Raw genomic sequence first — 23,866 nt, forward strand, 5'->3', positions numbered from 1 at the left:
ATGGAAAGCCAATTACCGTAAGTTTGCAATATTAACCGAACAAGACGTACCTGTCGTAACCAAGAACTGTATCTACTCTGAGGTGGCACAACACGTTTAGCTGGCATGAAATCCCCGTATATAAAGGGCGTGGTGTCTCACGCAGGCTTCTTTAGGTATCAACGTACTCTTCTCAATTGAAAATTCGATCATGTTCCAAATCCTATACGCTGCTTTCCGTGAGAATGGCAAACCTGCTGGCAAGCCTCTTGCTCTCGAACCCCCTAGTCCTAGTCTCGACCTCTCCTCAGAAAAAGTACTATCTGTTGTTCATTGCGATGAAGTTGGGCCAGCTATCGTCGCTCAACACACTCTCTGTGATGAAATCGAACATCCCCAGGTTCTTCCTGGAGCTATGAGCTATAGGCTCCTCAATTCCATCGATGCAATTGAGGATGCACACCTAAAGAAACATATGCGGAAAGGTACTACTGCCATTGAGACTCTGGAACGTCTTCTTCAGAGAGTCGCCCCGGGGATCAATCCGGTTATTAATATTGGAAAGTCTGCTTTTATCTGTAGTCCACAGATGTCGGATGAGAACCAGTGCTTCAACATGTCAGAAGTTTTCAATGAGGTCCAGCTCCAATTCGGCAATGGCGTCAAATCAACCCAATACTTCAACGCACGTTTCTCAGCAATCAAACCCAGGCTTTTGAAAGGTCCCTCTCCTGTTCGGTTCAGGAGCATTCACATTAATTCCGGCATGTGTTTGGGTTCCAAGGCAGCCTTGGCAATGTCCCCAGGCCATGGCCAAGGTGACGAATGCGTTATCCCCAAGGTACCCGAAAACGAAGAGCCGACTCTGTATGAGCTAGAGACTATCGCCCGACTTTCGTCTGGTATTGCAGATGCTGCCGCACTTTTTGGAGGCTGCAGTAGCCACACTGCAATTAGTGTCAGCCTCGACGTCCCCGATTTCCAGTACTACTGGACTGTCTGGGAGCTCTTCAACAAAAAGCTGGTTACGATGAGATATGTTCAAGAATGGATGGCTGCTATCAAGAGGAGGCGGAGTCAACTCCAAAACATAATGGTGTCTACCATTTATAAAATGTTAATGGATCGGGGAATTGGTGATATCAAAGTGAACCTCGCCTCTTCTACGGGAGCGGCAGTGGAACTACTCCAGGAGAGATCTCTATCTGGCATCGTTCCCTCTCTAGAGGAACTCTTACTTGCCTTACAGACACAGGGGACTGACTCTGCCCAATGGGGAGAGTTCCTCACCCACCTCGAAGCAGGGGAACAACCAGCGGATGGTACAGACCTCGGAAAATTGATGTATGTTTTCGAGGCCGTAAGATATGCCCTGAAACCCCAATCTCCAACAAATGAGAACGCACAAGAATCCCATGGTGAAAAGCTCATCATCTTCCTCGACGACACGGCAGAATGTCGGATATTCAATCGCGCAACCAAATTCATCAAACGCTACTCGGAAGAAACAACTATGATTGGTCTATTTCCCTTACAGCAGATTCTAGCCGCTGGCTATGGCCGCTCAGACCTCTATATGAACTGCCCAGGCACAGATCTACGTCTGGAACGTGGGGAACTGAGAATCAATCTATTCGATGTCATTAAAATGACCTACGGGCCGCAAGCTGCAACACTACTGCAGCGTTCGTGTCAGGAGCAAGGCTTTCGGACCGAACTGGCCGACAGACGTCATGAGAATGGATGGCCTCTTTTGACACAGGATACTTTCAAATTCTTGGGGACATGTGCGGCAATTGGAGCTGCTATTTGGTTCAAGGGACGGTTGTGGAGCTAGATGACAGGGGCTGTTGAGAGCCAATCATGAAACCATGCTATTACTGTTGCATGCAAGCAGTGTGGTCAAAAGCACTGGTTATGGTCTAATTTGGTTAGTTGAGCTATTTTCAGAAATGCCACCTATTTCAGCCTTGAGCTAGAAAGCTGGTGGTCGATAGCGCCTAAATGTGCAACGGCTGTGTGTAGGAGGGGTTCCCCCACCATTCCCCCACCTTGGGCTCTGTGATGTTTCATGCTCTACAAATTAGTCTGGAGTTTTCGCAGCGAGGCTTTCAGTTCTCATGCGCATGTGCAGGAAAAAAGAGACTTATCCCAGTCTCGAATATTTGTGGTATATTCTATTGCTGGGGGAAACAAAAACAAAAGGGGAAACAAAAACAAAAAGAACCGAACGCGGGGGTCGAACCCGCAACCTTGAGATTAAGAGTCTCACGCTCTACCGATTGAGCTAGCCCGGCTGGGCTTGTTGAAGGAGATTCCATTTAGTGTTACATAATCCTAAAAACTTTTCCACTGTCTCGATTAGTCCAGGCAAATGAACTGCAATGGGATAAAGCGTAGTATATTAGTTTCTTTATTTGTTGTCGATGCTAACTAGTAGTTCTCAATTCTAGGTATCTATCTAGGTAGGTTTTTGTCTTCGTACATGCCAGGTAACCATTTGGCTGAGGGGGCTCTCTGCCCAGCATTTCCAGAGTGAAGATTCCTCGGAGATATATGTTAACAGGAACCAGGGCGAACCAGCTCCTCCATAACAAGGACCTCAGGAAAAACTTAACAGCTCACTTGGGCTTGGTAATTGGCCGAATATCGAAACGAATATCCAACTCATCAGCCTTATTGTAAGTAATAATCCGCACAATGCGGCGCGTCCCCCGTTCAAAGCCACCCAACACAAGATAAGCCACCGTCCGTCCGATCCGAGTCCCCATAATCTCTTCATACTCCTTCGACCCATACTCCCAGCACTGCGGGTCCCCAGTACCCGGCCAAGACGAATAAAGATCATGCGAAATAAAGTGTTTTGTCTGTCCATTGATGATAGTCGTGGCAAAAACGTATCGCAGGTTATCAAGTCGGCCGTGCTCCTTCGCGTAAAGAGTCAAGGCAATTTCGGAGGGACGTGGAGTGCCAGGTATGATTCGGCGCATGCTTTGGATAACAAGGATACCGGGTGCAAAGAATCCGCTCCATTGGTCTCTGCCGAATCGCATTGAGTAGTACACGTATCCTTCTCTTCCTGTACCTGGGGGAGCGGCTACACCTGGTGGTAAGAGGAGAGTGTGTCCGGCGAGGTTGATGTCGATGTTTGTGGTTCGCTCGAATTTGGTGGTGTTTCCTTCAATCTCTTCGAAAGCTAGTGTGTTTCTTGGGATGGGACAGCCAGGTTCGTTGGGATCGGCGATCCATCGGGTTACTTTTGCTCCTATGGCACCGAGCCAGGAGGCCTCCCTTAGGATGTCGTGTGCCATTACTTATTGACGAGTTGAAATGCTACCTGCTTGATAGGAGTGTTTCCCGGAGGGGCCTGACTAGGCGTTGTGAGTACGGAGACAAGCTCGAGCCGGTGTCTTTCTCGAATTCACGGTGAACACTAGAGACTGTAGAGACTTGGTGTTTTGGAGATTTGTTCGGCAGTGTGAGAACTTCGACTAAGGAGAGAATGGTTCTCACAGAGGGGCTTGGGATTGGAGTCTGTTCGGCGTGCTGGGTTGTGACGAAGAGCCACTGCTCTCACAAGGCAAGCTTTCGAGAGGCTACAACGATAAGTTGTTAGCGATGCAGAGCAGCCAACACGGAGATTCAATCTGTACCAAGCAGCAGGTAGTTAGATATTGAAACCGTGATAGGAATTTCAAGTTCTTGTGCTGGTTTGTGGTAGAAAGGAACGATTGTGGACAGCTCAAGTAACCTGGAGATAGCGTGTAGAAATGTCGCATAGATATGAGTGGCATGGAGGAAAGGAGGTCAGGCTTTGTGAGATGGAAGGAGATGAGATAAGTCAATAAGACTATTCATCTCAAGAACAATCATGGAATGAATTGAGGATACAGTCTATCATTCACTGCGTGCCACATGCATATAATAGAGCAATTGGAGTGACAGAGTTTCCCTTGTACACTGGAGCTTAAAAGCCAATTAAATATCTTACAAGATAGAGTAAGTTAAGTGTAACTGCAGCCATTCACCTTTTAGTCTTAACTTAGTATTATTGTTTTGTTAAGAGCAGAGAGGGTGAATGAGCAACCATTCAATTAAATGACTTGAATCTGACTTAGATCACACAAATTCATTCGCATCCCAGGTATATAACGCCCAAATCAACCGACATCTGGTATTCAAGGATCAACCGCTGAAATTACTCTCGAATCCCTATTTTTACCACTTCAAACCATCTATGGCTACCCGCTCCTCAACACATCGTCAGACCCCCTGGGAATCTCATTTTGCTAGATGTCAAACCCAGGGAGCACAACGCCGACGATGGATCGCCAATCCAAACGAGCCTGGATGCTACATCCATCGATCCGAACTTACATTTTCCTACCTCCGCACTATGCACCCTTCAGGCGTAACATGGAACTATTCAACCACGGAGGGATCTATGTCAACACACCTCATCCAAGAAATTCCAGAGCTAAATGATCCCCCAATGTCATACCGAGACTACACCCTTCTCTCTCCATACATCTACTGGAATGGGACAACAGGACCAGGAATAGTTGTGATAAACCAGATTGATCGGACCCATTTTGCTGACGAAATCCCCCCAGTGGCCCCAGTCTCTGCCGTGACTCAGGCTATTTACGAACACTTCTTTCATATCGATGCTCTACGCCATGTCTACGTGAACAATGTTGTGAACACAGGGACTAGGGAGTTGGTTCAAGGACAACTATACACTCCCCCTCGGACCACAACGCGCTCCTACATCCATGGTCAATTACCAGATTGGGACCAGCGGATTTGGAATTATGAGTCACCAGAGTACGATGCTATACTGGGCACGAGGATTGGGAAGGTAGTGGCTTATTTGGTACTTGGGGCTTTTGAGAGAGGTACGAGGAAGATTTCCAGAATTGTCACTTACTCGCTTCGGACGAGACCGAAGCATTTTCTTCATATGCGCTTTGATATTGAGACCATTCGAGGTTTCGATGGTCATGGTTGACGATAAAAGGTGATGTGTAATTGAACATGAAATATAGAAAATCTTAATAATCCAATCAACACCTCAACCAACTCTATCATTCGTATAGGCGTCAAAAGTAGACTTTTTCGGCGCCCAATTTACCGTCAGTAAGGGTTGGGGTGTAATAAACCATCGTGATCATGGACTCATAAAATTGATCGGATAGACAAGTATTGCAAATTATCAACGATAAGGCTTCAACTTTTGATCGTAGTTGATCATCAATATCCTCCGCCATGGTATCCGGAACGGCCATCAGAGCTGTGCTCATGATATTGCTGTTCCTGGTGCATCCCAGTCCCATTGCCAGTCTCATCTTCCAGCCCTCTGGAGCCATGTGACAGACCTCCTGGAATGAAATTGGAAAAGGTACTTTCCAGCTTATTCAAATTGGACATACCAGGAATAGGAAGGTGAGAGAGCTTATCCCAAGGCATACCAGATGAACCGTGGGACTGCTGTGAGCTTGAAGAATGCTGCTGCTGCGAGAAAAATGAGGTCAATCCACCAAATCCACCTGAGGAATGACTCTGGCCCTGATTATGGCCCTGACTCTGGCCATGGCCGTGGGAACCAAGCGCAGCAAACCCGCCACCACCGCCGCCATGAGTGTGCGGAACACCGCCGGTGTTGCGACCTGCTCTGACTCCTTCAGAACTGAGAACGTCGTTCAGGTTGGAACCACGGTCTGGACGGGAATGGACCCAATTCTGCACGGCTTCGAACATCGTGCGGTGGGCTTCGTTGTTCATGTCTCGGAAGGTCGGGTGATGGAAGATACGCATGCAATCATCCAGCACCTCGTGCTCTGGAATGTTGATGTGCTGCCAGGCGTAGAGTACCCGGGGGGCAATGTACTTCACGATAACGGAGGCGACCTGACCAGCGGGCTCGTTCAAGATGTTTGCGAAGTGGTCTTTAGAGAGAAGGGAGTGAGTGGGATCAGTGCAGTGGGGATCGGTCCAGGGTTCGAACTGGTGCTTGCCAGAGGCGGCCACGACACCCGAGGAACCTGTCTGCAGAGACTTTGAGGCGGCGTTGATGAGAGGACGCACGAATGGTGCAAGCAAAGACATGATGAACACGGTCAGTGTTTCGGAGATCTTTTCCATGATCGCTTCCAGGCCGGGCACCTTTTCAATGACCGAGTTTAACTTCCGGACAACTTTGTCTCGGAAGGCGAGGATTGGGTAAATCTTTTTTACCGTCTCTTGTGCGTTGAAATCAGGCATGCCCTGGAGACCGGGCCCGGGCGATGGACCGGCGCGAGATTGTTCGTCCATACCACGGTAGTCGTTTGTTTGCGCATAGCCCATATGTGAGCCTCGGGAGCGGTTGGTTACTTCCTGTGCATCTGAGAGCTGTCTCAAATGCTCAGCCTCGTGGACTAGATCTCTGGTTCCTGGAACCTTGCCAAGCAGTCCGGTAAGAGCATTGAGGGAGTTGTTGGAATGGGCATTGTTCTCTGCATCACCAAGGGCAATATCCATCTCATTGACCTCTGACTGGGTGAAGTGATCGGTAGCCTCACCCAAGACAGAGTGGAAGAAGTCGACCATGCCAAAGGTTCCAGTCACCAGCGGAAAGATATGATGCCCACGGACATTGATCTGGGTAGCTGTACCGGTGTGTGTAAAGACGTTATGAAAGCCCATCTCTCGTAGAGCCAGCTCACAGTAGTTAGTGTGCGCTGCAAAATCTTCAAGTGTGTGAAGACCCTGTCCAAGACACCGCAGCGCCTCACAGAGATCCTCTTCATTACCCTTGCGCTCACCACCATGGGTATACATGCGCCCGTAGTGGATGCTGCGACTCAAGCTGTACTTGACATAGGCAGCACTGGTTGCCCAATCACCTTTCTCATTCGCGATGTAGTTCTTCATGCCAGTTTCCATATCAATATCCAGCTCCACCTGACGAATCGGCCCTCGCAGACGCTCGTCATACTGGCGCGCATCTTCGTTATCAGCGTAGTCCTTGGGATTGCTGGAGAGAGTTAGCGCAGGTCCTTGGTACTGTACTCAGCCAGGACCCACTTACTCGATATGCTCCTCAGGACGGTAAACACCAAGACGCTCCGACGTGACCTCAAATTCCCCCGTCGCATAACCGAAGCTCAGGAACGAGAGGACCCACACCAAGATGCGGATAGTTTCGGCCTGGAGGTTTTTCAGGGTCCCGACATCCATTGCTTGCGAACTGCGCCACTGTTAGTGGGGCTCGGGTTGACAGCTCTCCCACACAAACTCACTAATCGCGTAACCAGTTTCCGAAATACACGCGCTTGATCATGGTAGAGGTCCATTTGTGCCCCGCGATGCATGCGATCGTTTTGAGAACATCTTCGATATCGCCATGGCGCCAGTTCTTGCCCTCGACGGCGGAAATAGATGCGATATCTGGAGAATTGTTAGTAATCGATGGCAAAGCGTGTATTTGAATACCTACTGCCAGCACCGAAAGCGTGGACCTGTGGCAGTAGCGCCAGGCACACGACCAGGATGGGGATGCCCGTTTGAAGGAGAGGCATGGTAAGGCTTGGCGGAGACTTGGATTGTAATGTAGTTAGTCCTTGCAGATTTCCTCACTTTACAAGGTTGGTGTCCCAAGAGTTGGGTTTGCTAGCTCAAAGAAAGAAGAGAATCGCACAGAGGCTGTGTCTCAGCTCGATCTTGGCAATCAGACCGTAGATCGCGATGACGTCCATCGTGGCCCAATCACGGTGTGGATACCTGAGGTATACTTGGCACCCATATCTCCTTTGAAAAGCATACCTTGTGCTTACTGTACGCTTTTCACTGTTGAAGCTGGATTGTTGTCCCGGGTTTACCCGTTGCCAGTTGGTATAGATATGAACAATCTTACGATCCACGGTTCCGAGGTTCTACCATGTGCTGTACCGATAGGTCGGGTTAGCTCCCATGTTATATAAAGAGCATATAGATTCGAGGTGAGTGTGACCCTAGTAAGTGCAACATGCTGATATCGCGGGGTAGCAAGAACCAGCTACAGTATCCACTCGGAAATTGAATTGACTCCGATCTAAGAACATTATTATTGATAGCCACATGGTTTGCAGAGAGTCGCATTGTGGATCCACAGTAGCATCGATAAAAGTGGGAATAGAAACGAATAATGTCACTGTAGTAGGTAGCATCGAATACCCCGCAGCGATAAGAATGACCCCACACATTCGATTTCTATAAAACAACAATCCAGGAACCTCAAACCACCTTCCACAAACCTCCAAAATGTCTTCAACACCCCACCTCGACGCGCTCCAACGCGACGGCTTCGTCGTCATTCGCAACCTCCTCACGCCAGCCGAAATAACCCATTACCGCACCATCGCAACCGAAGTCACAACCAAAACCCGCACCGGCGGCTGGCCCCATTTCCGCACCGTCCCCAAACAATTCCCCCCATGGCCCACCACCCCACCCCCAGCCTCAGAGGGCGGAATCTGGGGCGTCCAGCACCTCCTACACCCAGAAATGGAGCATAGACAATCATTCGCGAAGTGCTACTTCTCCGAATCAATCCTGAAAGTAGTCGAGGAACTCGTCGGCGTCTCCAGCTCCGCTGATACCGAACCGCTCGTCATGGAACTATTCAATCTACTCGTGGCGCCAGAAACAAAGGATTTCGAACTCCGCTGGCACAGAGATGATATTCCTGAGACTGCTACGGCCGAAGAAGAGCTTGCACAGCTAGCTGCGAAGTCACCCGGTGGAAGACAGTCGCATGCGCAATACAATCTTGCGTTATGTCCTGATGCGTCGCTGATTGTCATACCGGGTTCTCATCGACGGGCGCGTACGGATATCGAGCGTAATGCGAAGCCTTACGAGCCCTCTCTGCCGGATCAGTTGGTTGTGCAGTTGCAGCCTGGTGATGCGGTGTTTTATGATAGTAATATCTTGCATCGGGGTGTCTATAAGGGGAAGGATGAGGGGGCGGAGGAAACGAGATTGACACTGCATGGAAGTTTAGGGGTTAAAGCTGATGGAGATGATGAGAAGAAGAAGGTACGGGCTACTGCGGTGTTGCAGCACGGGGTTGGGGCCTGGGTGCACCGGGATGATGCTGCTTTTGGGATTGGGGAGAGGCCGGAGAAGATGAGGGCTAATTTGGTGGCGATGGGGACTGGGGAGGGAATTGGGTATTCGTTGCAGGGATAGGATGACCTTGTGTTCTTGTATACTCTTGAGATTGCATGTACATTCTTGCCTCGAAACTTATTCTTTGCATCAAGAGATGAATGGTAACCGACGATAACGCGGGTGGACTGTGTAATGGCAGACATGCGTAAAGCTACAAAGTGACAAAAAGGTATTTGGAAAGACCAACAAGGCAAAGTCTGAATAGTGTCAAAATATCAAAGAAGCAAAAAGCAAATACCCGCGTTGGGCACATGAGCCAGGTGACCTCCAACTTCACCTAGACCACTCATGTGGGCAACGTATGAGCCAGGGGATCCTTCGCCACTCACTACCATGTTGGTCCGCCAGACAGTTAGGGTTATGGATCGCGTCAGAATCACCTGACTTGATACTAATCACCACTAGGCCATCTGTGGGGGCTTGCTTACTTTCCTCTAAAAAAAATAAAACATAAAGGAACAGGGCTAACAAATCCAGGGACTTTAGAGGGTTTAGGGGATATTGACCCCCGTCCCGTGGGTGTTTTGAGTTGATTTTGAATACATAGATAGACAATGTTCTCTTTCATCTATATCTGCTATTGTTTGGTGAGATTTGCTCTATATCAGGGCTTTAAAGGTTGTGGCTAGGTCTGCAATCTGGGAATCCTGTAATGTTTTTGACTTTGTATACAAATGAAGATTTTCAGTGTTACAACGAGGACATAGGTTTCCGAAGATCCCACGTTCGATTCTTGGAAGGATTACTTGGATTTGAAATCTACTGCTTTTCTGGCCATGCCCATAGCTTGGAATTGACGATGATGAAAAGAATACCGACATGATATAGTATTTATAATCTACCTTCTAGCCCAATATCTCATGCTATGCTATCAGTCAGTACCAGCAACCAGCTTCACACCACTTGGCAAACCCATCATCTGCCCAGCAACACTTTGATCACATTTTTCTAGACTAGCCCCTGAAGAATCAATCAAGCAGTCTCCACCAGCACTCTTCAAATGACCCGTAATGAAATGAGACCAGCTAGTCCCAGAGCCAGCTTTACATGCCATAAGTGAGATAGACCCATCCTTGGCCGCAAGACACTTTGCTGTATCCGACAATGGGCTCAGAGTAAGTTGGCTACCGGATCCAGAGACAGACCAGACTTGCGAATCGGCTGCATCACAGGCCTTGAATGTGACAGTGCTCGAAGAAGCGGTCAAACACTTCTCAGATGCCGTGTTAAAGATCATACCAGTTGGAGTAGTCTTTGTGCATCCGCGCGGTGGTGTGATGCGATGGACACTAGTAGCGTGAGAGTCAAGAGTAACCTCCACAGAGCCATGAATTGTTTTAACAGTGCCAGTCCACAGATCACGGGCACGGTACTGGCAACTGGAATCCAGGCCAAGCTGCGAAACCGGGATCGTGATTTTCTCAGTATTGTTTCCACGATTCAACACGGTAAGAAGTCTATCACCGTTTGCCAATGAGCGGGTAAGGACATCGAAATTGGCGCCACGGGTAACCAAAGCAGCCTGCTCAGCTAGCGGGTCCTGATCCACAGCGATTAGATCCTTATTCTTAAGGAAGGTAATGACCTCCTCCGGAAGAGCGGGAATATAAGCACTGATAATAAGCGGTGCCCCGAACGACGCCCAAAGTGCAAAATGGGATTTCTTCTCGTCCTCCGTCAGACCCGAGTGATCTGGGATCAGGAAATCGGGATCATTATAATAGCCCGGCTGCTGGTAGCGTACCAACTGAATCTGATACTCGTAGTTCACCATGATACTATCCCAAGCACTGCCTTCACCGACATAAACAAGAACATCATCCGAATGGCGCGCCAGCTCCCCATTAAAAGGGACCCAGTCCATGACTCTGGCCCACTCAGTTTCACTGGTGCAGAAATATGCAGGCGCAGACTCGGAGAAGATCAGTGGCTCTGACATGCCGCTCAGGATCTTGTGCCACTTGCTATAAATAGACTTGTATTCGTCTCGCAGAGGCTTTCCATCCTCGGCGTAAACATTGCACCCGTCTAGCTTGAGGTAGTCAATGCCCCAGCTGGCAAACGTCTCAGCATCTTGCTCCTCATGTTGAAATGAGCCTGGATAGCCACCACAGGTCTCATTGCCTGCATCTTCGTAGATTCCCAGGTGAAACCCGCGTTCCTGGGCATAGTTTGCTAGCCAGGGGATACCATTGGGGAACTTGGTAGTGTTCCACTGCAGGGAACCATTGTCGGAACGGGCAGTTGACATCCAGCAATCATCAAGATTGAGGCGATTGTAGCCTGCATCAAGTAAGCCGCGGCTTACCATGGACTGCGCGGTTTCTGTGAAAAGCGTCTCATTGAGCTCGCATTCGAATCGGGCCCAATTATTGAATCCCATTGGAGGACTCGGGAGAAGACCAGGGTTTCCGACTGACGCCTGGACTGGGAGTAGTGGAACCATTAGAAGATTCGCCATGCTTGCTGTCATAGCCCAGTTGGTCGATGGTCGTCTCATGGTCTAAGGCTTTCGCAGGAAAAAGAGTTCGAGTTTCACAATGCAATTGATACTTGCAACCAATTAGCAAAAGTGACGGTTTTGTTCTCAGGCATCATCCATGCATTTAAGCCCCAGATTTCGACGTTGAAGCTCTTGTTCCCCGCACCGGACCTCCGTAGACGATCTGCAGCTACCATCGCCTGCAGCGGGGAACGTGGTACCGAGGACTGTCACGGTGGTATTGTTGATAAGGATGTCGATGATCGTCAATCAAGCCAAATATGACCTCGATCGGGGTTCAAGATTCCGACTGAGGGGGGTCCAGAAATCGATCTGCGACGAGCTGAAGTGCTGTACCCAGCAAAGTGGCGCAAGTGCAAGAGCTGAGCCACAGCTGCCCCTTGAACATGCAGAATAACATGCCTGCACGGATATCTCCGAACATTCCTTCCTACCAATGATGCGTAGAGATGAAGATCGGGGTCCCCGTTAGATGCATCACATCGCAATCGTGCATAGCGGTGGAGGCCTCTCCTGAGGAAAAAAAGAAATTATTGGGAAGGGTCTTGCATAACCAGGTTTATTAATCGATGCAAAGAAGAAAAGTGATCCCTACTAGTTAGATTCCAGTTGTTGAGCTGATCATCTAATCAAATCCTCACAGAAGTGGATGATCCAAGTGATCGCCGAGGTTTAACGGCTGGTGGGGGACATTAAATCAGCAATCGCAACTTTGGACTCTTCTCGAACAACCTCCCATTCCAGGGAAAATGCCCCCCGACTCCAAAACCAAGATCCGCCCGCAACAATCATGCCTAAGATGTCGCGAGCGTAAAGTCAAGGTATGCCGGCCCCCTAGCTTAGACCCTGAAAACCTCGAGCTTAATCCAACGGACCGATCCACCCCGATCGACCGCAGACACATTCCAATCGATATACTGATTCGTTCCGTCTAGTGCGATCGCTCAATCCCTTGTCACGCCTGTATCATTCGTGGCATCGAGTCCGAATGCACATACCTAACTACCCCCGAAGACCGCGAGCATATTGGCCAAGCGGAGGTTATTGACCGACTACGTCGCGAGGTCGCGGAGCTGCGTACCCAGTTATCTCAGGGTCCGCGACCAAGACCCCATCCGAAAGCGCTTAGTGAGCGCGGTAAGAGCCGTGATCGTGCGCCGTATGCGCGCCCGTCGAAGTCGGGGAAGGGTTCAGGGTCAGGGTCAAGGTCAGGGTCAGGGTCCGATGGCGTGGGTGGCGGGTATGCGGGGGGAGCTGGTGCGGGCGGCGCAGGCGCTGTCGCAGATATGAGAGAGGGGAGTTGGGATGGCTCGTCGCCTTCTTCGTCTATGACGCGATCGATGTCTATCAACAGTCCTGGTAGTACGGGGAGTGGGACCGCGAGTCATGCGCAGGTGTATCCGGGATCGACGTTTGGGACGAATATTGCAGAGGATATGACGACCACAAGCGCAGCGTTTATTGGAGCTAGTAAGTCATTTCTCTTTTCTTTTTTTGCCATTTAGTACTGTTTGTTTCTTTTTGCGATCTTATACAGAGCTGACCTGAGAAGATTTCATGGACGAGACTCTAGCACATTGCCAAGGAGGCATCTCGGCTTTTGCACCGGGCGAGATCCCTGCCTCGATTCCTATGCAGAATTTACAGCCACAAGCTTCAGGGATACATGTGATGCCTGCATCACAGATGTACCAAGGCGGCAACGCAGTGGAAAATTGGGGCAATGCACCATACATGCAGGACTATGCTCCAGCCCCAGCCCCACATACGAGTTCATCTGGAATCTACGAGCCTCAATTGTATCAACATAACCCGCAATGGGGACAGGCACACCAGTTTGCGCCCGTACCCCCGTATCTGGACTCATATTCTTCGTCATCTATTGGTGTATTCGCTGCAAACACAGATTCACTAAATGTCCATTCGTCGCAGCAACCATCACACAGCCCGAGTTCACAACAATTTTCTAGTCCTGAATCACTCTCGCAGCATCCTCTCTTTGCTATGCCAAGCTCATGGACAGGCAAGGGGAAGCAGGAGCTTCTGGAAACTCTGCTCGAGACGATCGGTAGTTGTGACGAGGCGCAGGTGGCGCAGGTCGTGCAGGTTGTCAGGACCAGTGCGACGCCTGAAGAAGCTGTCTCAGGGATCTGTCGGGTCCTTGGGATTGGGAGGGGGCGATAAGCGCTGGTCGCGAATCGCTCTGAAACATATATGCCTGTGATGCCAATGCCCATGTCTAATAAATAATGAGTAAAGGAAAAGGAAGCTTTTATACATCAAATCCGTTGTTCGTGAACATGTCAGTCGTAAGGGGAAAAGGCAATCCATGGTCGTTCGCCGTAATCCTTGAAATCGGATTTGTTTCTCATGTCGAATCCTCACCATTTGTCTCCATGGGCCGCTGCCCATAAACAAAGTGGAAGAAGAAGTAAAGATGACACTTTGTGTTCATCATCTCGGCTCGAACTTTCTCTAGATAGCTCTGCGCCTCTTGGTAAGTGAACCCAAGGACCCGCGTAAATAGTGCAAGACTATATGGCTCCACCACTTTTAGAACCAAGACTTTTCCAAGGCGACCGATCTCCTTAAGCTGTCGGTCCTTCGCCCATCCTCCAACGGGGCACTGTAAGAAGTGATGAGCATGCTGTATAGAAGACCACAAAGTAGAAAAGTAGAACAAGAGTCTAACAAAAAGAAAAAAAGAAAACAAACCTTATAAATATCGTCCGTCACGTTTACAAAACCACCACTCTCCATCCAAGACTGGACCTGAGAAGCAATATTCATCGGTTTCCCAAACCGCCTCGCCGCATCATTTACCTTCTCTATCCATTCAACCATTGTAGGAGCAAGAGCATGCGTCCCGTCGTCCGACGCCACAGCAGCTTCAAACTCCTGCACCTCTATCCACCCACCAGGCCGCAAATGCTGATAAGCCTGCTTGAGTAATTTCGGCCAATCCCCAATCCCACCGCCCATACTCCGCATATGAATATAGTCAAACTTTTCCCCGGGCGTGAAGGTCCAATCACTCTCTGCATCATCGATGTAGAAGCGGCAATTCGGCGGCGCCCAGCTCGGCTGGATGGGACTGAGGTCTGTACCGATAATTTCCGCATTTGGGAAATCTTCCGCCATTTCGAAGGCCCATTCGGCTGTTCCGGTGCCTATGTCGAGGATGCGGCGCGGGGGTGGAGTGGGGCGGTCGTCGCGGGGTTGGATCGGGGCGCGGTAGAGCTCACCACCGAGTGTTAGCTTAAAAAGGTGGTGGAGGAGAAGAAGGCGGTCTTGCTCTTCTTGGTCGTTTGGGAATGGGTATTGGCCATGGCGGTAGGCGTGGTAGCGGCGGCCGTTTTCATAGCAATAGTCGCGGACGGAGGAAGCGAAAGAGAGGTTGGAGTCTATGAGGGATTGGCTGTCGAAGATGGATTGGCCGTCTTGGGAATCCTCGTCGCTTGTCTGTTGGTGGAGAAGGTAAGACAAAGGTCCACTGGGGAATTGTCGTGTATGGAATCATAGCTGTGAGGAAGGGAGGAAGATTTGTTGATCGGTGTAAAAAAACAAGGGGGTTTCAGGCCTGAGGGTATGGTATACATGGCCATGGCATCTTTTTTCCTCTTTACACGAGGGAAGAAGAGGCCGAGTATGACTCGCTTAAGGAATAAAAAAGGAAATTCACTTACATCGACTTGAATGCGTTCGTGGGGTTTTAGTTGGGGCATCATTAGAAGGGGGAAAAGGGGAGAAAGAAGGGGGATGGGGATAAAGAAAGGAAAGCGGTAATGAAGCTATCCAAAAAGGTTAGAGCGCTGAAGCCCATACCGAGACACAGGATACCGGGTTGATCTATCCAAACCCCGCAGTTCGAACTAGAATTTACTGCAGACACATCATATTGGAGCTTGAGGGATCCACCGTACGGTAATATTATCTTGACTCGTAATCTAACTCGCTCTTCATGCCGACCTTAGGTCCCCACTTTTCTTTTAGTCTCATTTGTACGAGATCCGTCAGTTCAAGCTTTGTAGCTTAACCTGCTCATCCACTGTCAAGGCTCCATAAATGTCCTGGAACCCAGGTTGCTGGGATGCTCGTCGGAAAAATTCTCCCAAGAAGCTCTGGGTTTCATCGTCTCGGCGTCGCACCCCAAATACGCTCTCTGAGCCGCCTTCGCCAAAGCTCATCAACTCCTGCTTGGTCATGCCCAACCCGAGATCCAGAATTTGACCGGGCTCATCCTCCCAGTCATCATCCCCATCATCACTATCGGCATCCTCAAGTGCGCGAGCCGCAGCCGCATCGATCTCCTTGTTGCCCGAGGCAGCCGCCAGCTCTTCCACCAGCACCTTAATGATCTTCAAAGGTGCCGAAACCGTTGTGTACCGATCTGGGTTGTTGCGCGCCTGCGACCGGGTCTTGATGCGACCGGTATCCTGGACGATGAGGTCGCCCTTGACGGGCACTCCTAATAGTCGCGGGTCGGAGAGCTCGTACAGATGCGCTAGCGCGAAGATGTTCTGCTTGATCTCATCATAGCCTGCAAAATTGACCGAGTTCTCCAGCCACTTGCTCAGGACCACGACGAGTCCACTGGAGCCACCCAGATCAATCTGGGCGAGGAAGTCCACGACTTCGCGCGCGCTAATGAGCGTTAGCCGGGCGAATACCAGGATCAGGCTCTGAATGAATTGGGCCTGTTGGGCAGTAGCAAGCCGTTGAGCCACGGCCTGGAGCAGCTGGGGAAGATAGGGGCCCAGGCGCTCCGAGCCAGCCCGCTCCACCAGTTCGGCGGCCAGCTGACCAACCTCGGTGGCGGCATTGTCGTCCACAGCCGGCCCTAGTAGTCGATCAATGATCACGAGCACGACCTCGATTGCCTCCTTGCCAGATTGGGGATCTCGCCAGGCAATGAATTGGGCAAAGTCGTGGGCAAGCATGTGGCGGACTGCCTCTGTTGCTGGTCGGATGAGCTCGGCCTCCTCAGAGTCTAATAGCAGGCGGTTAAGCTTGGGCATCACGGTATCCACAAATCCAGCAGGGAGAGGCTCCAAGCTTCGTTCGGCCAGAGCTCGAAGCAGGTCGGCCGCGAAGTTGGTCAAAGCATTCTCCTCGGTCAAATTACCCACGTCAATAGCACCCATTAACGATGGAAGCACCTTCTCACAAAGACGCATGTAAGCCTCAGCGCCATGCTCGGCAATTTGATCTACAATATCCTCAAAGGCTTCCGTAATGGTCATGGTCAGTTGAAAGTTTTCAGCCCCGCTGCTGGCAATGTTGAACAGGACATCGATGGCGATCGATGACAAGACAATGGCCGGGTCTGTCATGATGGTGTCTCGAAGGGTTTCGGCCAGGGTGACTTTGAGGTCATCACTCTCGACATCTTCGCGCAGATCATGTGCCGAAACAAATTCCGAGATGGCCGAGATGACAGGGGTCTGGAATGGACGTGCTGCAGAGGCGGGCAGCGACGGCATGAGGTCCTGCAGGACCCGAATGCCAGCTACCTTGACCACCTCGGCGGGGTCTTCAGCAATGGCCTTCAACGTAGCCTCCAAGTACGAGGAAGTAGTCTGCTGGAATGCATCGCCTGAAACTTTAGCCAAGGCACCAGCCACAAGGTAACCCCGTGCACGTAATAGCTCTTGCTCTTGCTGAATTGCATAGTGCACGAATTGGTTGAAATGTAGGGCCAATTCTGGTGAAATTTGCTGAGATACCTCAGAAAAGTCACGAAGCAGACAATTGAGAATATAAAGAGATGCCTCGCGGGATTTCCAACTGCCAAAAGTTAGACTGGGTTCTAGTCATGGGGCGCTTTGAGATATTTCGAACTTACGAGGCAGAAGAATCCGCGAATACAGTGTTCATGTGGCTCAGGAGTCCCTCTACCGCCGTTCCCTTTAGCCATTCGCCTGTCTTGATTACCAGATCACCACTGCAGGTACGAGGAGTGTAGTTAGCAGTGAGAGATGTTTCCTCGGACAAAAACAGGTTCACATCGATCTCCCAGAGGCCTTCCTCTTCTGTGGTAATTTGGGCGTAGGAGCTAGCCAGCTTCATGATCTCAGGCAACCAACCGGAGGAGCTTGCTGCCGCACCAGCATTCTGAAGTTGCTGTTGCAGCTCGGCCTTGACAGGAGGGGCCTTTAATAGGGTCTGAATTAGGTCTAATTCCTCCAGAACAAGGAAATCAAGTGAGTAGGGGAGCCCATCAACATCCTCCAGGCGCCCTTGACGTTCGTCCTCAATGAAGAAGTTTTGGTAGATCGGCAAAGCATTGGTGAGCTCGGTCCAGATCGTTGAGAAGAAGTTCGGGCTCTGGGCTGTCAGAAGACCGGGGAATACCATACGAATCTTCATAAGGGTCTATTTTCTTTGTTAGCCAACTTACTCAAATTTGAACAAGGAAATCCTTACCTTGACGATCTGAAGTTTCAGGCCGATAGTTCCACGCCATTGCGAGGGGATATCACCACCCTTATTAGCTTCTTCTTCGCTGGGCTGTTGGGGGAGGGGTGCCTTCAGAGTCTCAATAAAGAATGGCGACCATCCGCCCAGAAGCTCGTCCACAAACTGCTTAATTGCAACCTTGTGTTGCTCCAGCACCATCTCCAGAGTATCAAAGCAAGACCGGAAGACTGCGACCGAGAGGGCGCGCAGCATCGGTCGCCGGGACTCAGAAGTAGCGACGGCAAATAGAGACGAAACCAGATCACGAGCTACATTGAAAAACTGTTCTTCGCCGAAACCTGTGTCAACCAAATCCAGCAAAACCTTCAAGGCGCCGTGCAACGCATTATCAGTGGTGGCGGAATCATTGATGATGTGCAACAGCGACGGCAGAAGTTCTGACCAGTCGTCTGGAAAATCAGCACTGGCAATCTTGCTAACAGCGTAACTAGCAGAGGCCTTGACCTTGCGCTCGGGAGTCTCGGTAGTGGTCGCTAGCTCGAGGAGCGCACGTCGGATCTGAGCTTTATTTGCATCATTCACGAGGATCTGGCCTTTAAATTCGTCAAGGACCGGGGACCAGGAGGCGGCGATGAAGGTGCGAAGCACGGACAAGGAGGACTGGCGGAGGTTGACGGGGACCGACTCATGGGAGGCAATTGCTGTGAGGGAGATCGGGAAGGATTCGTTGGAATACAAGCTTTTTAGTTGAAGCTCTGCGGCCTTTCTAGTATCAGCCCTGGCGGACTGGGTGTCTGCCAGGAGCGACAAGAGCTCTTGCTCCATGACGAGTAATGGATCAATGGATCACTGGGCAAGATCAATATGAAAAGTTCTCCAGGCGATTGCGTTACGCCAAGGGGAGTCGGATGAGCGAACAATGGATTACTATGCAAAGTCTGAGATGAAATGTTGGCTCCAGGCCACTGTGTCGCGCTAAGAGAAGTTGAGTGTTTGCGCGCGGCGCGATAAGGGGACACGAGGGGCAGAGTGCGGCGGTGTTTGACAGTCAAACAAACCTCATCTAATTTTCTAGCGGCAGAAATTATATTACATTCAATGACTTTCTAATAAAGCTATTGCATATTGACCGGATCTGAATAACTCTGACTTATATTTCCCTTCCACTGTGACAGTGAAGCTCTTTCTATACTGTATTTTGATGGGTTTGACTGATCGAGACTGAACTAAATAAAGCGGATTAACGGACATCAGACACATTACTAAGCGGTCTACAGGGCGGTGAAATGTCCCTTACCGCCGCAGGGGTCAATCCCCTCCTGTATACAATTTTGACCATGAAAACTATACAGTATACTTGGGCACCACTTAATGGTTTGCGCAAAGTGTCTTACATACTTAGTAGTCCAACATTAAAATGACTAAAAAAGGCACATTTGCGATAGGAATCATGAAAGATTGACAATTTGATATTTGTGGGTATGCGGAACCGTGGAAGTAATCTTCCCCACTCCCCCATTGTTTGTCCCGAGGTCTCTCGTAAGACCTGCCTTGATGGCCTCGGGGTGATAGAGCTTATACTTCAGAGTAATGCCACGCCCTATGAGAAAAAAATGCGACTTTCGCTTTTCAGAAAGAGTGTGAGGCCTTGCAACTGAGAGCGAGCACTCCTTATCACGATAAACACTTTCATGGAGCGGTCAAGAGTCTCGGGCGCCACTAAAAAGGCGGGCTCCAGGTTAATCTACGCTAGATTGTATCAAAGGATCGACGGTGAGCAATCCAAAACTATATATCGTATTTTCGCGTTGGCGTTGGCGTTGGCGTTAGGGCGCGATTTGGCCCAGATAGTTAATCTCCCAATCCGGGCTTTTCCCCACGTTGGGCTGACAGGGAATTGACGAAGCCGGGATAATCTTGAGACTTATCTTTGGCCCGTCCAATGGCAAAGTTCCAGGAACCCAGGTAATTGGGCGTGGTAAGCTAGATACTAGGGGTAATCAAAGATCTCAAATGCAGTAGCTGCTCCTGGGATATTCGTCAGTTCGGTAGCTTTGGCAGTTTTTTGTTTCGCCAACTCTTCCTTTCTTCCTAAGGGGTTCGCAGTAAGCTTAGTCAATTCACCACGCCACTCTGAGGCAAGGAACCTTCCATCGGGGGCTAGTAATCCTCATAATGTACATTGCATACATTGCATCATGGTACACACGTACAGTATGTACCGAGAGTGCCTGGTTGGACCCGCGTCTGTTGGGCGGTCAAATCAGCAGAGCCAGGAACACTATTTCCCCGTTTGAGATAAATTGGAGAGAGGGGCCTAAAGAAAAGCACTGTTGTCGATTTGCGGCTTGACACCGCTTGGTCCCATTGGGTGGATCACGATCTTTTCGGAAAGAATCGAAAAGGCCCACCGGATTGACTCAATGTCTACCGAATGGGACCAGGTGGTGGCGGTATGGGCTGAGGTTTTGGATTTTGGATCACTTGGTTGGCGACAGGTGTCAGACATCACAAAAATAATTGGAAGTAGTAACAAAGAACATTTGGAGCTGTTGATAGCTCCCAATATACAACGCGTCATGATTGAGGGGATGGAATGATTCCAAATGGGGATGTGTGCCCCTCACTAAAATTCCTCTCAAAGATCCATGATCAGCGAAAGGTGAGGATCATCACCAGTGGCGGTGACAGAGTAGAAACGGATGGAAAATCGATTGATAATCGTGGTATTTAGAGCTCATCTCATACGCTCTACATACTCTAGGTTTTCTCCTAGTGCCGGAGATGCAATGGTGGTCTCCCCGGGGGGTCGTACCCTTGTCTTGTCGCCGCCACTGCCGTCAGAGATGCGAAGATCATCGGTAAAAGGGCCCTAGTAAAGCCCTGGGGCCCGTACCATAATGTATGGGAGGGGGTACCGGTACTGCCCTTATGCATGGCCACTTGGAAATTGGGGACCTGCGGTGTATTCCCACTGTACTACAGACCTTTGGTATCTGTGGATCAGCTTCCCTATAGGCCATGGAAAGAAATTCCCCAAGATCAAAGAAGGTTTCTGTGGTTCAAATTCAGGTACAGTATCGGTGTTTTTTTTTCCCCCTAACTTCTACGCGAGAGATTCGTATAAATCTTTTTTTTTTTTTTTTTTTTTTTTTTTTTTTTTTCCGACAAGACTAAAATAACCTCGAAAACATTGCAAAGAAGCTTACTATATCTTTAATTCTGCCACAACAATGACGGGCTTGACCTTGTTCTCGGCTATACCCCGTCGGTTCAAGTCGCTCCCAAGGTTGAGTATTGGGATGTTCTATGGTTCCCTGCCCCATTCAGACCCCAATGGGTACCTGTTACGCTTTTTTCTGTCTTTCCTTTCGCTTGGCTGCGGTGATCACCCCTCTTGCCGCTAAATTGTCCTATCAACCAACCCACTTCAATCATCCAGTGGGGAACAGAAATGATACAGAAGGGTAAGGAAAAAAAGAAAAAGAATTAAAATAAGACAAATGTGCGCTCTATCACTACGAGAAAAAAATTTATGAAAAAAACAAATTTAGACATAAACACTTATACTGAGGCTAAAATAGGTGTATTATTCATTGTTCCTGATTATTATTCTTATACTCTTCTCGCACTACGCTATGCAGAGTTTTCCGCCTGGATTTTCACCTCTATATGAATCATAATAGTGTGCAGCAACGTGTAAAAGTTTGACAAGCATGAAAATGTAAATGATACAATTTGTTGACCCTCACTCCTCCAAATCCTCATAATATTGAAGTTGAAAAAAGCGAGGTTCTGCAGGACCCATGACGCAACCACGTGACGGGTACCGTAACCTCCACTGACCGTCGAACTCCCACTCCTGCTTTTCCCCCTCGAATACACTGGGGAAGCCATCGTGACCAGCCATCGCCTTCATCTTTAGTCCGGCTCGACGCCCATCATCCACTCGACAGCCTCGGAAGGCATCTCCACGAGTCCCTGCTCCCTTACCAGGGTTGTTCCTACGCCCCCTCCTTCCCTTCGCTTCAAAACCCCTCGCCCTCCCCTCAAACGAGAACAACATTTCTCCAAAAAAGTGACCTTATTTTCTTTTCTTTGGGATCGGCGCCTAGGATTATATCGTTTACATTCCTCATGCTTTGAGGGTTTGCATCTTATTGTCTTGTCCACCCAAGCGTATGTATCTTTGTTTTCCCTTCAAAATCCCCCTCCTCCCCTCCCACCAGTTCAACCCACCACCCCATCACCACCAACCCCTACACAAGAGGATCCCGCTACACACTATTATCTCTGCTCTCGATCATATCAGCCTATTCGCCTATTTTCTCGACACGATCTGTCATTGGCACTACTATTGGTGGGGGAAAAAAAAGATTGATGACGCTGCATTTAAACCCCACTCAACACCAACCCGATCACCTTCAAATATTTCCGGTAGATCGTCACATTGACCGATGATATAGAAAGGCAGAGCGATGATTAGCTTCAGGGTGGAACATCATTCAGATTCTTCGAGACTCCGTCAAGATCACCCTTCCCGTGGAAACGACGTCGGATCGTTCGACGGCAATGTCGATGGCCAGTGAGACTAGTAGCACCACCACCATGACCACTTTCTCCGCCCCGATCCCTGCTACCAAATCGTTGCCCACCAACCAGTCGGCGCTGGCGGCTTCTTTCACCAATTTCCTTACCGTATCGGTACACCAAATACTTTTCCTGCGCTCTGTTTACCCGCGCGCGACCTTCCTCCCTGTGCGGGCATACAATTATCCTGTCCGGCAATCCCGTCACCCGAAAGTCTGTGACTATATCAACGATGCATCAATTGCAGTCGGAACAGAGATCTTGAAAGGCACAATAACTGCAGTCAGTATCATCATTTCATCTCTCCGCACAAACCAGCCCCTCGAACGATATGCCTTTGATTTGTCGGGCTTCCCTCGGGCTCCTGCCGGAGAGGTGAACACTACATTTGAAGACAGAAGTGAAGATGATTCATCCAGGCCAGGTGCCCCTGTCTCGGACCGGGGTCCCGCGCCTACCTCGGTCGACCTCGAGTCACAATTCCGGGCGTGTTTAGCTCGACTAGCATCCGCATGTGCGCGCCTGACCCCACTGCCACGAGATGACGAATTCAGCTTCACCGTCTGCATCGAAGTGCGCGAAGACGCACTACCTCCCGCGGGAACCACCAAAGAAGAACAAACATGGATTGTCGCCGAGCCCGGCAAGGTGCACCTGAGATCCTGCACCGCCCCATTTTCCGTATCAAAATTGCGAAATGGTGAGCCCCAACAGCCACCCCCTCGGGCCTCGAATGGCCGCGCCAAAACTGTACCGGTACGACGTGTGGAGGCCGGAGAACTGCGGTTGGAGTTGTGGGTGGAAGAGGCGCGGCAGAAGTTTAACGAACCGGTGGATTCAGAGCAACCGTCATGAACATTTTTATTCATTCTTGTCAAGTTATGGAAATTGTTCGTTTGTCTGTCCACACCCATTTTCAGTCTTATTCTTGATTTAGCGTGACCAATGATCGAACATACATTATGGACGAGGAAGTTAGGATGCCATTCGCAAGAAAGTGGCGCAAATACATAAAACGGGGAGCGGACGATTTTTGGGACTCGCATGGCATTTACTTACATAGATCAGGATCATTATCTTTCCTTATTTGGGCTCTTTTTTCTTCGTTATTTATCTTCCCTTATCTCCCCAAACCTCCTGTTTATTTCTCTTTTCTCCTTTCTCTTTCCTTCATCACAT

General features: G+C 49.7%; 10 protein-coding genes across 10 annotated transcripts; 5 read left to right on the plus strand and 5 right to left on the minus strand.

The window, feature by feature from the left end:
• Positions 1 to 190: 190 nt before the first annotated feature.
• On the plus strand, positions 191 to 1,816 carry N7503_005638 (uncharacterized protein; the record flags this gene model as incomplete). Its single annotated transcript, XM_057065185.1, has 1 exon — positions 191 to 1,816. The coding sequence occupies one exon, from the start codon at positions 191 to 193 to the stop codon at positions 1,814 to 1,816; it is 1,626 nt and encodes a 541-aa protein (XP_056922928.1).
• Positions 1,817 to 2,600: 784 nt separating this feature from the next.
• Positions 2,601 to 3,290, minus strand: N7503_005639 (uncharacterized protein; the record flags this gene model as incomplete). The annotated part of the gene is made up of 1 exon (XM_057065186.1): positions 2,601 to 3,290. One exon carries the CDS (start codon positions 3,288 to 3,290, stop codon positions 2,601 to 2,603), a length of 690 nt encoding a protein of 229 aa, XP_056922929.1.
• Positions 3,291 to 4,375: 1,085 nt separating this feature from the next.
• N7503_005640 (uncharacterized protein) lies at positions 4,376 to 4,990 on the plus strand (the record flags this gene model as incomplete). Its single annotated transcript, XM_057065187.1, has 1 exon — positions 4,376 to 4,990. The coding sequence occupies one exon, from the start codon at positions 4,376 to 4,378 to the stop codon at positions 4,988 to 4,990; it is 615 nt and encodes a 204-aa protein (XP_056922930.1).
• Positions 4,991 to 5,232: 242 nt separating this feature from the next.
• N7503_005641 (Het-C domain-containing protein) lies at positions 5,233 to 7,541 on the minus strand (the record flags this gene model as incomplete). The annotated part of the gene is made up of 4 exons (XM_057065188.1): positions 5,233 to 6,997; positions 7,052 to 7,210; positions 7,263 to 7,410; positions 7,460 to 7,541. The coding sequence occupies 4 exons, from the start codon at positions 7,539 to 7,541 to the stop codon at positions 5,233 to 5,235; spliced, it is 2,154 nt and encodes a 717-aa protein (XP_056922931.1).
• Positions 7,542 to 8,262: 721 nt separating this feature from the next.
• N7503_005642 (phytanoyl-CoA dioxygenase family protein) lies at positions 8,263 to 9,192 on the plus strand (the record flags this gene model as incomplete). The annotated part of the gene is made up of 1 exon (XM_057065189.1): positions 8,263 to 9,192. One exon carries the CDS (start codon positions 8,263 to 8,265, stop codon positions 9,190 to 9,192), a length of 930 nt encoding a protein of 309 aa, XP_056922932.1.
• An 853-nt stretch (positions 9,193 to 10,045) lies between these two features.
• Positions 10,046 to 11,674, minus strand: aglA (putative alpha-galactosidase; the record flags this gene model as incomplete). The annotated part of the gene is made up of 1 exon (XM_057065190.1): positions 10,046 to 11,674. One exon carries the CDS (start codon positions 11,672 to 11,674, stop codon positions 10,046 to 10,048), a length of 1,629 nt encoding a protein of 542 aa, XP_056922933.1.
• Positions 11,675 to 12,426: 752 nt separating this feature from the next.
• N7503_005644 (Zn(II)2Cys6 transcription factor domain-containing protein) lies at positions 12,427 to 13,861 on the plus strand (the record flags this gene model as incomplete). The annotated part of the gene is made up of 3 exons (XM_057065191.1): positions 12,427 to 12,498; positions 12,613 to 13,147; positions 13,230 to 13,861. The coding sequence occupies 3 exons, from the start codon at positions 12,427 to 12,429 to the stop codon at positions 13,859 to 13,861; spliced, it is 1,239 nt and encodes a 412-aa protein (XP_056922934.1).
• A 184-nt stretch (positions 13,862 to 14,045) lies between these two features.
• On the minus strand, positions 14,046 to 15,402 carry N7503_005645 (class I SAM-dependent methyltransferase; the record flags this gene model as incomplete). The annotated part of the gene is made up of 3 exons (XM_057065192.1): positions 14,046 to 14,303; positions 14,393 to 15,139; positions 15,364 to 15,402. The coding sequence occupies 3 exons, from the start codon at positions 15,400 to 15,402 to the stop codon at positions 14,046 to 14,048; spliced, it is 1,044 nt and encodes a 347-aa protein (XP_056922935.1).
• Positions 15,403 to 15,690: 288 nt separating this feature from the next.
• Positions 15,691 to 18,922, minus strand: N7503_005646 (uncharacterized protein; the record flags this gene model as incomplete). The annotated part of the gene is made up of 3 exons (XM_057065193.1): positions 15,691 to 17,464; positions 17,523 to 18,052; positions 18,104 to 18,922. The coding sequence occupies 3 exons, from the start codon at positions 18,920 to 18,922 to the stop codon at positions 15,691 to 15,693; spliced, it is 3,123 nt and encodes a 1,040-aa protein (XP_056922936.1).
• Positions 18,923 to 22,669: 3,747 nt separating this feature from the next.
• N7503_005647 (putative mitotic spindle checkpoint protein (Mad2B)) lies at positions 22,670 to 23,542 on the plus strand (the record flags this gene model as incomplete). The annotated part of the gene is made up of 1 exon (XM_057065194.1): positions 22,670 to 23,542. One exon carries the CDS (start codon positions 22,670 to 22,672, stop codon positions 23,540 to 23,542), a length of 873 nt encoding a protein of 290 aa, XP_056922937.1.
• Positions 23,543 to 23,866: the final 324 nt, after the last annotated feature.

This window comes from Penicillium pulvis (genome assembly GCF_028828015.1).
Source record: "Penicillium pulvis strain IBT 33274 chromosome Unknown contig_23_segment0_segment0, whole genome shotgun sequence".
In the NCBI taxonomy this organism is placed as follows: domain Eukaryota; kingdom Fungi; phylum Ascomycota; class Eurotiomycetes; order Eurotiales; family Aspergillaceae; genus Penicillium; species Penicillium pulvis.